The sequence below is a fragment of the Peromyscus californicus genome, unplaced genomic scaffold, assembly GCF_007827085.1.
Source record: "Peromyscus californicus insignis strain IS unplaced genomic scaffold, ASM782708v3 Scaffold_9__1_contigs__length_137607984, whole genome shotgun sequence".
Classification (NCBI taxonomy): domain Eukaryota; kingdom Metazoa; phylum Chordata; class Mammalia; order Rodentia; family Cricetidae; genus Peromyscus; species Peromyscus californicus.
Genome location: NW_026294617.1, coordinates 130,032,968 through 130,050,563, shown reverse-complemented (window position 1 = coordinate 130,050,563; position 17,596 = coordinate 130,032,968). Strand labels below are relative to the sequence as shown.

The window sequence follows — 17,596 nt, the reverse complement described above, 5'->3', positions numbered from 1 at the left end:
AAGGCGGAGAAAGAAAGATGGAAAGTAGCATGTCTCCTCCCACCAAAGCAGATAAAATCCACTACAGCTGTCTTCTCTACTGCACAATGAGTAACTTACCTGTGTAACCAAAGAGCTACCATTGTGGAGACAGTCTTTCTTTTCCTTCTATCCTGAAGGAGATGAAGCTAGGATCTACAATAGCGCTTAAGTTTCAGGCTCTCGGCTTCAGCCTCGGAGAATACTAAAACCTCTTAAACGCCTCTCTTTAAAATAAAATGATAAAAAAAAAGACATTAAATAAGGAAATTAACTTATGCTAACGATTTACTGTGACTACAGAAGTACACAGAGGCAGCAGCATCTTCACAGTGATGTTTTTGTGTTTCCTGGTTAAGTAGCCTCAGGGGCACTAAGCAACTGGGACAGAACTTGAAGAAACTTGAAATATAACAAATCCTTACAAACAACTCAATTATTAATTTGAGTAAAATACGACTCAACCCTTTCTTGAAATTTGCTCTAATCTAAGGCATTTTTCCCCTCTTAAAGATGACCTAAAGGATTTCTAGAGGATTTCCTAGACTTAGGACTGAATATAAACCTAGGGCCTAAACAACACAAACCACAGGTTATGCACACAGCATGAATCCTCTGCACCACAGCACCCGTGATACTAAGTTCATTACTTTTTTGCCAATGCATTTTCTTCTTCCTTTTGTTTTTTGGTGGTGGTGTTGGTTTTTTGTTTTTGTTTTTGAGACAAGATCTCCCAACACAGCCCTGGTTGTCCTGGAACTAACTGTGTAGATCAGGGACCCTCAGAGACCCTCCTGCCTCAGTCTTCCAAGTGTGGGGATTAAAGGTGTGCACCACCATGGCCGGCCATACAGATTCTCAACAAGAAAAAAACCTAGAGTCAGATGAATGGGATTGGGATGCATAATATGAAATCCACAAAGAATCAATAAAAAGTTAAAAAAAAAAGAAGAAGAAAAAGTTTTCTGAGTTAAATATTCAGTCTGATATTTTAATTAACAGCAGTTTTACTAGTATGTTAATGACATCTTTTTCAGAGAATATATGCTGTAACTAATTGGGTTATTTAGGAGTGCCCATCTGCAAATAACAGTACTAGAAAAGAGACAAGCAGATGTTTATGACTAACCTTGCCATTTTATTTTAAGCATTAAACTAGATATTTTTAAATAAGTATTATTTTAAGTGAAGTATTATATTTAAGGGCTGATGCAATTATCAAATCTTATAAACCAGGGTTCTATCTAGTAAAATGAATAGATTACTGTTAAAGGTGATGTTAAAGATCTATTTAAGCATAGCCAACAGAATCTAAATAAGTATAATGACCCAATGCCAGCTATACTTACTTTAATGTACATAATAAGCTTTTCATTACTGTAAATGCTATAGTATTTTGCTGGTTTATGAGTCTCTGTTTTTGTTTTGCTGAGACAGGGTCTCTCTATATAGCCTGGGCTAACCTAACTCACAGAAATCCATCTGCCTTTGACTCCTAAGTGCTGGGATTAAACATGTGAGCCAGTATACCTAGCCTGTTACTTTGTTTTTTGAGATAGAGTTTCCAGTAGCCCAGCCTGACCTCAAACCTCCCTATGTTGCTGAACTTGAACTCCCAAGAGCTGGGGTGCACAAATAATCACACCTGATATTTCTTTTGCTGGTTTTCAGACAGGGTCTTTCTACATTGCCCTGGTTGTCTAGAACTCAGGATGTAGATTAGACCTCATTTTGCTTCCCGAATGCAAGGATTAAAGGCATGCACTTCCACGTCTAGCACTTCTGTAATATTTAAAGTAGATTTATTGATTTATTTATTGATTTATTTATTTTTTTGTCTTTAAGCGTACACTCTCATTCTAATATCCTATAGAATTGACTCTAGGGCTGGAGAGATGGATTACCAGTTGGGAGCATTGGCTGCTTTTCTAGAGATCCTGAGTTCAATTCCCAGTACCCACAATGGTGGCTCACAACCATCTATAACTAATTATAGTCCCATGAGATTCATACCCTCTTCTGGTGTGCAGACAAAACACCCATAAACATAAGTAAGTAAAATTAAAATAAAAAAAAGAACTGTACTCTATATTTTTACCCTTGAAATTCCTTATTACTCTTCCTACTTATATTAATAAATTATTAAATAGGAAGAGATTGCTTTTCAGAGAGGAACAGAGGTATGACCTACCAACTATAAATGCAACCTCTCCTTGTAAATTCTATAGTATACAAAGTGAAAACCTGCTATTTTCCCCTCTAGTTGTTTAAAGCTCTAAATAAGCATGAAGAAGGGGTACACAGGGAAAATATGACTCTACAAAAAGTAAGCTGACTTGAAAATTTAGCCTCATACTGAAGACTCCGACTCATAACTTCCTTGCCCTCCCCAGAAGTCCATCACAACACAGAGCAGGACACAATCCATAAAGTGATGACCACCATCAGGACCTGAGGCTCCATGCACACTGAAGGGCTGAAGCACTCTAAATCCCAGTGACACTGCTAGTCATTTCTCAGGAGGGCTCAGTTCAGAGTATCCCTCACTGTACTTGCCAAATAAGAATATCTGCTATTGTTATCTTCACAAAAGAACTCATAAGTTATTGCTGAGTTCTAGTTTTAGACAGGCTCCTGTGGACATTTAAAGCCTGATACACTGGAAACACCAGCCAATGATGACTTCTAACTATCTCACTTGGCCTTAAGAGAACATCATATTCTTTTCTTACCTTTTGAAGTGTTTCGCCTAGTACTTAATTCCCAAGCATCTGTATTTATGTGTCATCACTGTTAATGTCCATGTTACACTGAGACTTCAGGGATTATTTACACGGCTGCACTAGCACAACTTGTTATCTGTGAAGGGAAATCACAATATGGTCACTATGACTATGTTACTATTTACAGGTTTATGAATAACAAAAATACTTCAAGATACATATAACAGATATCATTCCACTAAGTTCCTTAACAAATTCCTTCTATTTACCATGATACTTATTATCAGAGAGAGATGATTTGTTAACATTCTTACATTTCTGTCAAGTATTCCCAATTTAAATTTTTGTAAAGCAGAGGGCCTTATATTGAAGACATACCTCATTTTTGAAGTTCACAATCAATCAGATATTAACAAGAAAGCACCTTTTGGTGTTTTATGATACTATTAAGAAATCAATATGATACTTAGAACCTGACAGGGGCCAGAAAGATGGCTGAACAGGTCAAAGTATGAACATACACACACACACACACACACAATAAATGTGAAAAAAAGAATGAAGTGATGGGGCCAGAAGATGGCATCATTAATAACAGCTTGCCACACAGACAAAGGACCTTAGGTGAAATTCCCCAGGGGTATATGCCTGTAATCTAAAGCTGGGGAGGCAAGAGACAGTGAGATTGATGGGTCTTGATGGCCTGCCAGCATAACAAACTGTTAAGGCTCCAGGTTCAGTGAGTGACTCTATCTCAGTAAGGTTGAAAGCCAATGAAGAGGACATCTAATGCTGCCCCACAAAGAAATAAATTGTGTGTGTGTGTGGGGGGGGGGGGGGTGCCTCTTAAATATAACTTGAAAATTCTTGATAGGGGCTGTACAGGACCTGTCCAGTTTGAGTATTGTTCAGGACAACAGTATAGCACTTGCCTACCATGTATGAGGTCCTAGGTCTGATTTCAGGCATCACACACATATACACACAAAGCACACATGCACATGTGCACATAGTTCTTTTACAGTAGTCTTACCATAGACTACACCCTCTACAGGACCAATGTATCAGAATAAACAGGGAACTAATGATTTAAACAAAGGTGGAGCTAGTGTGGTAGCTCCTGACAGTAACCCCAACACTCAGGAGTCTAATTAGGCAAAAGGATGCAGAGATCCTGCCACTCTGGACATAGGATTCCTGTCTCAAAATCACTAAGGGGACAAGGACATAGTTCAATGACAAGATACGGATTTAGCGTGTGTGGGACTCTGAAGTCACTCAAAAACAACCCTGAATTCCAGCTGTGCAAATATTTTCTAAAAATAAAGTTCTTAATGCTGGACAGTGGTGGCACATGCCTTTAACCCGGGTCTTGGGAGGCAGAGGCAGGAAGATCTCTGAGTTTAAGGCCAGCCTGGTCTACAGATGAGTTCCAGGACAGCCAGGGCTACACAGAGAAACCTTGTCCTAAAAACTAAATGAAGGAATGAATGAATAAATAAATAAATAAATTCATTTGAAACAGTTGGTGCTGATCACATACCTAAGATATATCCCCGGGATCAGAAGGATGAGCAGAAAGAATATAAAGTAAGTTTTACCAGGCTCAGTAGTGAGCACCCAGAGTCCCGTTGCTTAGAAGGCAGAGCAGGAGGACTGCCTGAGCCCTGGTAAACACTGCACTTCAAAGCTAAGTCTTAAGTCACTTCAATCACTGTACCAGTGTGCGTATGTGTGATTTATGCTTATTTCATACACACCAAAGAAAAATGCCTATAATGCCACTCCAAATTCCCACATTATAGAAAAGTCAAAAGTCATATAGAAAAAAGCATAGGTAACTATATACCTGTTCTGTGGATAAAAGAATTGTCAAACCAGGTATGGTGGCACGCATCTGTGGTCTCAGCACTTAGAAGGTAAAGGCAGGAGGGTAACAAGTTTAAGGTCATCCTCAGCTATATCTGCAGATAGAGATAGATGGCCTGAGCTACATGAGACCTTGTCTTTAACAAAAGAAAAAAATTAACATCAAGGCAAGTAAGCCTAATTATTTCCTAAAACTCAAAGTAATTCAGCTAACCAAATACTCACACCACCTTCGTGATGCCCTTCCTTTATTCACATAGATTTCAAAGTCAGGCTTTCCACCAAAAAAATAAAAAATAAAAAATAAAAAATGCTGTATTATTTTCTGAAGCAGAGAAAATACTTTGAATTACAACGATATTTTTCATTTGGATTCTTTTATTTTAGTAACAAGGTCTAGGCACTTAAAAAATAGCTATTTGTCTTTTAAATGCACAAAACAGAAACAGGCTATGTAAGCCTTGTTCTTAAAGCCTTATTTTATTCGATTCTTGCTACAAAGCCTCGGTTGTTTTCCTGTACTAATAAATTCATGGGCTATTCAAGCATTCAACAGCAAATCTAAAAATCAATCTTCACTGCAAAGAATTCTCTTCTCTACTACTTGCCACTGAACACTAGAACTACTGTGCTCATTAGATTATAAGACCTTAGATTCATGACATACAAGAGTCCTTCAAAAAGACTACAGCAACTTCCCTACAAAATATCAGCTCTGGTCAAAAGCAAAGGGATAAGCACAAACAGTATTAAAAATAAACTGCAAAATTCGGGCTAAACTAACTCAAGTTGCAAGATACTGCAATATTTTGTGTTGTCAAAGGCTTGGGGGGAATCAAATAAAAGGTTATACTATAGACTCATTTTTAATACCCGATTCCCTACTTATTCTAAGTAAAAATACTAAGTGTGTGTTGTATAGTATGATTTTTAAACATTAGTCAATTGTAAAAACCATTAAAATAATGGTCAAAGATATAAACCCTTTTCCTAGGCATTCTTTCATAATTTCTTTCCATTTAAAAAATAAGAAAATTACTATTTGGTATAAATAAAGTCTGACCAAAAAAAACCCTACTCCCCTGGTTCCCCAGAATGTTCAAAGCCACAGATTCAACTGGATGCCTTCTACAGGTCCAGAAGTATGGCTCAGCAGAGAGAGGAATATCAGACCCAGAGTAGATAGATGTTTGATTTTCTGTCACGGATAGTCACATTGCCTACAGTCATTTCATCTGTAAAATGTGGACATACCACCTGCTTCCACCTCAGAGAACTATTAAGTTCAGAAAAGACCACATCTGTGGAGTACTTTCGTGAATCTGCTTCTATTCCAGACCCAGTCCATCAAGAAACACAGATTCAGCAGGTCTAGACATTAGTTATATAAAGCTTCATTCTACTTCGGCACATCTCAATGCAGGGCTGCTACTAGAATGGCGGCCATACTTCACATCAGCTTCTAAAACTTTATGGTGGCTATAAGAATCAACCGAGTATGTGTCATAAAGACTATTTTTAAACCACATCCATAGAAATTCACACTGAAAGGGGCAACAAAAGTCTTCATTTTACCAAGCACACAGGGGACTCAGACATACAATCCATCCTTTTAGAAACTCTGCACTACATTCTTTCTCCTCCTATATAGTCCTCAAACTGTCTCTCACTTCTGTAACACAGTCACTAATGATCATTCTCCTATGTAAGCCTTTATCGTCAATCTGTGGATTACTAAGTGTGATAGTTAGTGTTCTCTGTGAATTTGATAAATTCTAGACTCCCCTGGGAAACAGGACTGAGCTGCCTGTGGAGGATTAGCTTGTGCTAACTGAAGCGGGAAGACTTGCCTACTATAGATTGGACCACACCCTGGGCTGGAGACCCTATAAAGCAGAGAAAAACATGCCAAGAAATGGCATACATGTGTTCATTGCTCTTTGTGTGACTGGGGACATGACCTGATGCCGTAACTTCCCCTACCATGATGGATTTTAACCTGGAATTGTGAGCTTAAATAAACCCTTTTCTCCTTGAAGTTGTTTTAGTCAGAATATTTTATCACAGCAACAAAAACTGAAATTAAAGACAACTCCTTTAAATCTTGTCCCTTTAAAAGCAATTATCAAAAAAGAAAGAAAGGAAGGAAAAAATAGTATGAAATATACATTTGACTACTTCACTCTCCTAAACTTTTTTTCAAACTTTTTTTCCCCCAAAGGCAGGGTTTCTCTGTGTAATAGCCCTGGCTGTCCTAGAACTAGTTATGTAGACCAGGCTGGAATCAAACTCACAGAGACCTGCCTGCCTTTGCCTCTCAAGTGCTGGGAGTAAAGGCATGTGTCACCACCACTGGGCCAAACTTTTTATTTAATTATGTATATGTATATGTACATGTGACTATGAAGTATAAGATCCCCCTGAAGCTGGAGTTACAGGTAGATTTAACTTCTGAGCCATCTCTGTAGCCCCATCTCTATCAAGGACTCCCACTCATCTCTGGTCACAGAGTAAATGGAGTAAAATTTGGCTCCTACCTGAAACAACTAAAAATTTGATCAAAAAATGCATGCAAATTACATTTACAAATAAGACACTACAGGACAGTGATGAGTGAACAAAAATAATAATGTCTACAACTATCCTGGAGCACTGCTTGAAGGGGTTAATCAGTTAATCAGTGACAAATGCAATGGCTTTTTAGAGCTAAAATCAAGCTCTAGAACCTGGGGAGGTCACGGGAGCTGGAGTCCCCCAAATGGGAACAAGACTAGAAAAACCTACCAAGGTATTCCTTCCACCTTGAGCTGAACTCGGCACTAAGCAGAAACTTCCATGTGGAAGGCCCTCACTTATTAAGCGTGCTTCTTGGGGCAAAGTAAGCATACTGAACACTTTCCTGAGCTACATCAAAAGCTAGACAGGGAGAGCATGTGAGACTGATGCATTAAGTCCAGACTCCTCCTGGATTCTACTCCATACTTTTACATGAAGAGTTGGACAAAAAAGTCACAGACCCAACTTATGACCTTTACTCTACATCTGGACCACAATAGCAGTACTCATCTTCCATCCTTCTGCTTGTGGCAGAAAATGGCACACATCAACCATCGACTCACTTTGACTGCTAAGAGGAAAATAAAATACCCAAGAGCTGGGCAGGTAGTGGGAGATGACAATATTCTCAATTTGTAGTACTTCAACCTTATTTTTAAGCTTCTGGGAGCCTTGCTTTTTTCATCTGTGGAATGAAGATTAATGTTTTTAAACACACTTGTAATACAGTAAGGAAGTGAACCAATCACATCATGAATACTACTGGTCCCTCTTGAATCCATCTTGTTCCCTTCCATTTCTACTCCCTAAAGTAACCACCAATTAGACATTCAACATCAAATTGTTTTTGTCAGTTTTTGAGTTTTACATAAGATTCTATATCACAAATACTCAAGACCTAGAGTGTTTTAATAGGGATACAAATTGTACCTGGCCTTTCCATCTGTACTTACTTCCAGTCTACATCTCCCCAGTTGTTAACTGCCAGTTTGCTTCTTTGGCTGTCATAAAATATCCTGGCAAAACAAATTCAAGGGAGATGAACTCAGGAAGAAAGCGTTTGTTTGTTTTAGCTCATAATTCCAGGTTACAGTCCATCATAGTGAGGGAAGGCAGGGTAGCAGGAACTAGAAATAGCTAGTCAGATCCAGTCAGGAGCAGAGAGAATGAATACATGGATGCTTGCTTATGTCAACACAATTTCTCTATTCATACAGTTCAGGATCCCTTACCTAAGGAATAGAGGTCACTCACTGTGAGTTGAATTTCCTACCTCAATTAACACAGTTAAGACAATCTGATCAAGACTATCCCTTATAGACAAGCTCTTCTAAGTGACTCTAGATTGTGCCAGGTTGAAAATTAAAACTAACCACCACACTAACTAAATCTGGATTACACAACATAAACCAGGTCTTCAAGCACAGCTATGTATCAGAGTCATCTAATGAAACACACACACACACACACACACACACACACACACACACACACACACACATACACACACAGGGGGGGGGGGTTGTGGTTCCACAAATGTGAAATTTAATCTAAGTGCAATATATTTTTGTAATTTTATAATTTCAATTTTTATATGAAGTACAGGTATATATAAAGAAAAGTGCACAAAGCCAAATATAGTGGCACATACCCATAGTCCCAGCACTCAGGAGTCTGAGGCATGAAAATTAAGAGTTCAAGGCCAGTCTAGGTTATATAATGAGATCTTAGAAGTTGTTTGGAGTAGTGGAACAATATAAACAGAAGCCCTGAAATGAGATAAGGCATTTAAAAATTATATAATTTTTTATTTATATAAATTATATAATATTAAAAATAAGACTGAAACCTAGTGGGCAAAGAGTAAAGTATCATGAAATAAATTTTCAGTAAGCCAGGAACCAAACTAGGAAGGGCTTTGTAGGCTATTGTAGAAATCTATTCTATAGTTGACACGTTTCTTTACTTCTCAAATGTTAATTTGGAGGCCTATTTATTCTATTACAGAATTATAAAGAACAGAATCTAATAAATACTTTTCAAAGATTATACTGGCTGCTGTATGAATTTGGACTCATGCCTAACAGGAAAGGAATAATACAATAATATAACACAATATAATACATGGTCGAAGGAATAACAAGTTTTAGGTAGAAAAATGTCATGATTCAATTTTGTCACTCACTCACATCCATTCAACAAAACAAATTAACTAGAACCAACTTTGTTCTTGGCAGTGGTTTTGGGCTTTGAAATTGCAAAGGCAAAAATCTCATGCTTTCACAGAGCTTATACTGCAAATAAGCAAACAAGATATACATTACCAGATACTTCTGGTAGATACTGTGTATGCTGTGATATCAAAAACTGAATAAAAATGTGTTGTTTTGATTTGAGATGGTCTCTCTACAAATAACAATAACAATAATAATGACTGAAGAATAATAGTGTGCCAAGGAGGTTCCCTCTAATGACACACTTCAACTGCAATCATGCAGTTTGCTGGGCCACAGTAAGGACTCGGGATTTCCTAAGTAAGACAGAAGCCACCGGGAGACTTCTGATCAAGAGAATAGTAACACAATTCAATATTTTAAAGTAACAATTCAGATTGTGATCTGGAAAATAAACTGCACATCAAAAAAATAGAAGAAAAGAAAAGATGGCTTAGAGGGTCATTACTGCCACAGGAAAAGCAATGGCCAAGTTTTCAGTGGGCGAGGTAAGAAATTACCCACTTCAATTTAGATTTCAAAGACAAGCCTAACAACAGAACTCACTAAAGCGCTAGAGAGCAAATCCAAGGCTATAAACTAACTCTCCTACCTAGGCAGTGCTCTTCCAGGGCCTACTCTCACAACTATACTATGATTTCATTTGCTAAAGTCTAAATGACAGCTTTACATTTCCTTCCTGAGCTTCAGATCCATAGAGCAAACTGCCTGCCAGTATCAAACTCCAAGTACCACCTTCCTTTCAGTTCTAGTACCTTCCCGGTCCTACCTTCTTAAGTATGTGAATGTTTGGCATTGCAAAACACCTTCTATTCCAAACTAAAGCCCCAGGAAGTAACCATGTTACAGTAACTATTAGAAGACTGACTGTGTACATGTGTGGGTACTAGCAGGCCACGTCTTCTTCCACCACATGGGCTCCAGGGATTGTCAAGCTTGGAAGCAGGTGCCTTCTCCTAACCTATCTTGCCAGTTCAAAGTAACCTTTTTCATTCCTTTTTCCTGTCACTCAACCTACTTAACACCATATACAGACCTAATTACTCAAGCTAACTTCACTCTTGTTAAGTAATATGCATTTCATTATGATACCTGTCACAAAGTGAAGAGAACTACTGTTCTGGTTTGAGACAGGGTCTCCCTAGGTAACCCAGGCTGGCCTCAAACTTACTCTTCTTTCCTTGTCTTCTGAATGGCAGGGTTACAGGCATGTTTCACCACGGCCAGCTTCTGAAGAAGATAATTAAATCTGCTTCCTTTCAAACTCTCCTTCAGGCCTTTGCGGCCATCTCTTGTTGTACTTCTCAGTGTCTTTTTTCATTTCTTGGAGAGATATTTTACATTTAAACACAATTAGATTATGTTAGTGGGAATGTAAAGAGTATTTCACATTCCTTTAACTTATTCCTACATAGACTGTGGCTGTTCTTACCAATATTAATGTGAGCCTGGACTGGCCCAACAGCTTCCAATCTCTTCATCCCACAATGGTAAGAATCTGTGTAACTAATCACGTCAGCACCTTAATCTCTTGGGTAACTGAGACAAAGCCCTTTCTGTTTTGTTCTTGAGACAGAATCTTACTATGTAGTTCTGGCTGGCCTGGAAATCACAATTCCACCTTTCGAAAGCCATGTGCCACCATGCCTGGCTTGACAAAGCCCTTTTTAAGGGCCCTATTTAACCCTTCCAGTCTACCACTGCCAACTTACCAGCAAATGTCTCCAATCTCAAGCCAACTATTCTGTTTTCCAGGCTTTTAATATTCTGCACTCCAATTTACCCTGGAGGGTTTATTTCTGTAGTTTTTCTACACAAAATCCTTAGCATCCTACATACAACCTATCTATCTAAGCAAATCTCATCCCACTTTTTTCTAATTCGTAACAACAAATATTGTTTCCTGATATGTATTAAACACTTAAAATTTAAGGGTCAGAGCCAGTGAGATGGCTCGGCAGAAAAAGGTGCTTGCCTGCATCCCACATACTGGCAGGAGGGAAACCTGAGCTCCACACACAAACTGTGGCACCCACCCCACCGCCCCAAAGTTTTTTTTTATAACTTTTTATTATACTTATGCATTCTATATCTCATTTAGTACCCATCACAATTACTATTAGAATTCTTAGTTTACTACTGAGTCACAATGAGAGATTAACTTGACCAAGGTTCAAGATCAGAGAGCCAGTAACCCAAAACACAGAGATGGGTTTAATGTGGGGCTGGAGACTTCAGAGTTCACTCAGTCTCTCAAACACCAGGTAAACACTCCACCACTTTCCTGTAGGTCCCCCTCCCCAAATGATGTCCTAATCTTTAACGACACCCATATTACTTTCTCTAGCAAGTTTTCCTAAGTGTAAGGTTTCCTCCCTTACCATGGTGCTGTTTTCTCTAAGGTCATGCTATGGTACCTCCTCCTCAGATTCCTTCTAGAAAGCTCTATGAAAGAAGACACAGGGTCTCATTACTCAAATACCCCTGTACCAATCAACAAATGAACTCTAACAGCTTACCATGTTAGATAGGCATGGGGTTACATGTATGTAATCCTAGCATTCCAGGGGCTGAGGCAGGATAATTGCTAAGATTCTAAGGGTAGTCCAGTCTAGTCTATAGTTTGAGAGCCATCTCAAAATTAGTAAAGACTAGTGAGGTGGTTCAGTGAGTAAAGGTGCTTGACATCAAACCTGATAACCTGCGTTGGATCCTTGGGATACAAATGGTGCAAAGAAAGACCACGTACGATGGCATGCATGGTACGTACTCACGTGCACATGGACACGAGTGTGTGCACAATTTAGTTTAAAAAAAGGAACACTTGTAACCGGCACTTAATATATATCACCTCATGACTACAGTGTCTTCTCTGAGTACTTTTGTTTTAGTGGTGACAAAGCTGAAGCAGTTTGTCTGCAATCTCGGTGCTAGCTGGTGTTAAAGCAGAAATGTGAGCCCAGGAGGGCTTGTCACTTTAATAGGCAAGTTAGAGAATGCTACTTGTTACTGAATTCTGGGAGATGTGGAAAAGGGAAGAGTAGTACAGTCTGGCTTTTTGTTTTATGTACTTAATGCAAAAATTTTGACCATAGACAAACTTTTTTTACAGCTGCTGAGGATTGAACTTAGGGCTTTGTGTATGCTGGGGAAGTTCCTTAGCACTGGGCTACACCCTAGTCCACAAAAGTGTTTTTTGTTTGTATGCTCTTGTTTCTTACTAAAGTCAAATAATATGAATCATTTTTGTTTCCTTAAAATTTTTTAAATTTAATAAAAATTTGCTGCACTTTAAATTAGAAATAATACCATAACTATCTCATTGTTACAATTTTGTCTCATTTTTGTTGCCTTCTCAACCATCTTCCAAATTTTTTGAAGGTACAGGTTATCATGTTTGAGATAAGACTTCCTTTAGCCAGCTTCTGGGGGAGAGATGCAGGGGTGGAGGGGTAGATAGGGACAAGGAAAAGAACCAACTTCTGGGTAGCTCCCCCAAATGTCTCTGAATACATTTGTGTCAGGTTGGTTTTAATTGTCATCTTGGCCCAATCTAGATCTCCTGGGAAGATTCCCAGTGAGGAACTGTTTTAACTGGGCTGGCCCGTGGTATAACTAGGACCATACAGATGACAACATAGCCAAGTTCAGCTGTCAGTCTGAGAGGTAGCTGCCTGTTCCTAATCTTGAACCAATGCTGGATCAGTTTGGTATGTGCTGACCTGGAAAACTCCGAATATCAGTGAACGAAGGCAGCAGTAGCAGCAGCAAAGTTGATAAACTTCTTCCATCTTTTATCTAGGCTACCACCTGAAAATGCCACCCACATTTAGGGTGGACCCTCCCACTTCACATAATTTGATGAACAAGATCCCTTATTGGAGTGCCCAGTGGCCTGCCTTTTACTTGATTCCAGATGCAATCCAACTGATAACCAATATTACTACCCATCCCAACTGTCTATTTCTATTTCCTCAGATTTAGTATTAAAAACTTCATACAGGGGCTGGAGATGGCTCAGCGGTTAAGAACACTGGCTGCTGTTCCCAATGATCCAGGTTCAGTTCCCAGAACATGCATGGCAGCTAACAATTGTCTATAACTCTAGTTCCAGGGAATCTGATGCCTTTTTCTGGCCTCCAGGCATGTACAAGGTGCACAGACAGACATGCAAGCAAAACATCCATACACATAAAATAAAAAAAATAAATCTTTAAAAAAAGAAAACTAAACTTTATACAGGAATATTTCATCCTAAGTATTTTCTTATTTCTGGCTCTGATGGCCTTTTGGCCCTGCCTAGAAAGTTGTCCCAGCTTCACACTTTGGCTTGACATAAGCACTTTATAAACAGAATAAAACCAGACTAGTTTTTCTTTCCATGGGTGAAATCTAGACTACTAAGCAAAACAGATAACTAAAAAGAATCAAAAAGAATCTGGAAACAATGGAAAGATACAAAACTCAGTTTTAAGACTCTAACCAAGAACCAAAGGTGCTTACAGCATGTATTTGAGAAGCATCTTAGACTTCTGAAAAGCATCCATAGGTTTTGGTTTCTAATCCAAACTAAAATGTAACTCATGTGCCCTTGAAAAATTAATGTCTGACATCCATTTAACCATTTTTTAATTATTATATTTTACTTATTATGTGTACGGGTGTTTTGCCTACATGTATATCTGTGCATCAGATTGTATGCCTGATGCCCCTGGAGGTCAGAAAAAGGTGTCAGATCCCATGGAACTGAAGTGATGGATGGTTGTGAGCTGCCATGCGGGTGCTGGGAATCAAACCCAGGTCTTCTCGAAGAGCAGCTGGTGTTCACAATTACTGAGCCATCTCTCCAGTCCCTACAGGAGCAGTCAGTGCTCCCAACTACTGAGCCATCTCTCCAGCCCCTGGAAAAGCAGCTGGTGCTCCCAACTAGTGAGCCATCTCTCCAGCCCCTATTTTCTCATTTGTTTAAGGCAGTGGTTCTCAAACTTCCTAATGCTGTGACCCTTTAATATAGTTCTCATGTTGTGGTAACACCCAGTCACAAAATTATTTTGTTGTTACTTCATAACTGTAATTTTGCTACTCTTAATTTTGTAATGTAAATATCTGATATGCAGGATATCTGATATGCGACCCCAGAGAAAGGGTCATTCGACCCCCAAAAGGCATTGGGCCTGGTTGAGAACTGCTGGTTTAAGGGAAGTTTTAAAAACTATTATATACAATTATCCTGAGTATTACATAAAACAAATTAAACCAAGTAGCAAAAGCATTATAGCAGAAATTACTAAGGGAAGGCAATAATAACAACTGCTAGTATGAATTATGTATGACAACTAGATACTATATTCATTCTTTTTAAAGCTGTCAAAAATCTCTGGCTGGCTGAGCGTGGTGGCACATGAATCCCAGCACTTGGGAGGTAAAGGCTAGCAGATCTCTGTAAGTTCAAGACCAGGTAGAGCTACATAGTGAGATCCTATCTCAAAAACAAAACAACGAAACACAAAACATCATTTTTAAGACTTTCATTATTCCCATTTTAGACTAGAACTTGAATGCAACAGAAGTTGAACGCAACATTACTTAACTACTGAAGGAGCAGCACAGTGTTGAAAGGGGAGTTTCACAGTTGTCATCTTTTAGATGTTATATTATTTAGAGATTTTTAATTAAAGTATAATTATATTATCTTATAAATATTGTGTTAATTTTTGGAGAATTTCATATAATGTATGAACTCCTCCCCTTAACTCTACCTCCCTACCTACCCCCAAGTTTGAGTCTTTTCTTTTTAATTTAGTGACCCATCAACTTCAATTTCTGCTGTCCCTAGATTCTGAGTATAGTAGCCACCTCTGGAGCATGGTCAATCTAGCAGGAGCCACACCCAAATGAAAACTGGCTCTCCCCTGTAGACGAATTTCTAAATGGAGCCATATAGGGGGGAAAGCCTTAGATCAGGAAAACAGGGAAAGCCACCAGCCAACCTTACCTCACCAACTCTGTAGCTTCCAAATGCAAGTTACTTCCTGTCTACCCAAGCCTTTATTGCCTTGCTGTTCTGCCCTCACTGGCTATCTTAGCCCAGCTACCTTACTTCCTCTTCCTACACAGCTCTGCCACTGTCTCTATGGTTGGTACTGAGATTAAAGGCATGTGTCACCACACTTGGCTCTGTTCCCTAGTGTGGCCTTGAACACACAGAGACCTTGCCTGCTAAGGGTTTAAGGACATGTGCTGCCTGACTTCTTGTTTACTAAAAATGTCTGGCCTTTCCCCCTTGATCTCCAGGCAAGCTTTATTTATTAATGCACAAACAAAGTATCACCACATTTCCCTTTTTGTCTAATAAAAAAAAAAAAAATTGAAAGAGTTATAATATAAGAAAAACTATATACAAGTACAATAACTATATACAATATATACAAGCAATAAATACACCAACAATGTCTAGTCCATTTGCACAGACAAATTCAGAGAAAATATTCCATTATCTATCCTATTTTGGTGAGTCCAAAATGTACCTAATCCACTTTCTATCCTAACTTATATTACCAACAGAAAACTATCTTACGATGTCTTTCAAACTCTTTACAACTCCTTAGTGAGTTTCTTTTCTGAATTTCTTAACAAGGAAAATTGTTATTACAACTATCTAATTTTCAACTCCCTCAGAGACCCAAGAAGGAAATAGTATTACCTAGTAAAACAGGAAATGCAAACAAGCAACTTCCAAAAAAATGTGAGTTGACAGAAACAGCCAGCTGCCTGGGCAGTCACCCGAGGTTTCTCTGCACGTTGGAGTATCATCTTCAGCCTACAGGCTTAGCGTATCTGACAGACTCATTTGTGAAGTAGGATGTACACAAGGCCTATAGCTCGACCTCACATTCAGTGTGAATGTTCCATGTACCAGATAAACTTGAATTCCGCTAGTGTCCTGTCATGACTCAGGATTTTAAACTCTGGAAATTGCAGTGTTTGCGGAGTTTGGCTGCCCATTCTTCCCCTGGCTGTGGGGGGTTCACATCATGTGGGCTGGAGCTACAGCATGGCGGATTACCACTGAGTTACACAGAGGTTTTTGCAAGGCACACAACATGGTGCATGGTGGATATAGCTTTTGCTACTTAAAAAAAAAAAAAAAGGTTTCTGGGCTGTTCACTGCTAGATGGAAGTATAGACCCACTGCTTCCCAGAGTCAGCAGTGAGCATGGTTCCCAGAGCTGGCTGTAAACGTAGTTCCACCATGTTGGAAAGCTGAGGTGGGCGGAGCCAGCAGCTAAAGCTGTTATTTCAGTCCTAGTAATGCTGCAGTTTAAAGCAACAGACTTACAGTAAGTCAGATTCAGATGAAATAAATCTCTAAACAGTTTACACTGTGTGTAAAAATGTACGTAGATTTGAAAGAGAGAGAAAAAGGAATATAGACAGTTATTAAAGAAATTAAAAGTTTTAAAAAATAAAGTCTTTAAAAAGACTGTAAAGGTAATATAAAAAATAAGCCACATAAAGATGGATATGACACAGAGAATCTAGATTGTGTTGTCTTTGGGATTTTTAACTACAGAGAGACATTTGATTGTAAAGGCTGCTCAGTTAAACCAATATGTATATTCTAAAGGTATCTTGACTTCAAAATTGGATCTAAGGATATGTTGTTTTGGAAAGGAGGCTCTGACAGATCTCCTGAACCTTAACAGATGGTACCTATCAATAAAGGTTATAACCGGTCTTCCTAGGACTTGACCATTATCTCGAATTTCTCAGGATCCCCATAAGACTACCAGCGCCCCCTATCAGCAGGAAGTAGCCTAGAAAACTACACCCACATTACTAAAAATGAATTATGTATGTTTGTCTTTGTTTAGGTTGTTGTTTACAAACTGTTATTGGTCATAGTCAATCTCTTTCTAAAAGACGAAAGGGGGATATGACATGACAATATAGGATATAGATATGATAGAATAAAAGGATTGCTGAACCTTCTTTTAAACAGCAACTTGTTTAAAATGTTTTACATTGGTATAGATTTTAGTTTATTGATACAAATTCAAAGTCAATTTTGTTATGTTATATATATTTCTACTTTCATTTATGGTATTATGTTTATATAATTCATTTAAATTGTAATGGACAATTAAGAAATACAGATTAATAATTAATCTTCTCTGATAGTCAAACTTATAGTCA

At 38.5% G+C, this 17,596-nt stretch overlaps 1 protein-coding gene across 4 annotated transcripts in view; it reads right to left on the bottom strand.

Moving 5' to 3' along the window:
• The window catches only part of Zzz3 (zinc finger ZZ-type containing 3), a 71,454-nt gene that overhangs the window by 41,839 nt on the left and 12,019 nt on the right, over positions 1–17,596 (bottom strand). For all 4 annotated transcript variants that reach the window (XM_052730974.1, XM_052730976.1, XM_052730977.1 and 1 more), the window contains exons 2-3: positions 2,751–2,877; positions 100–245 (exon numbers count right to left, since the gene is read on the bottom strand). Coding sequence is in view for 1 of the 4 variants with exons in the window: in XM_052730977.1 (XP_052586937.1) it covers positions 100–122 (23 nt within the window). In the remaining 3 variants the exon portion in view is untranslated. The remainder of the gene's footprint in view (positions 1–99; positions 246–2,750; positions 2,878–17,596) is intronic.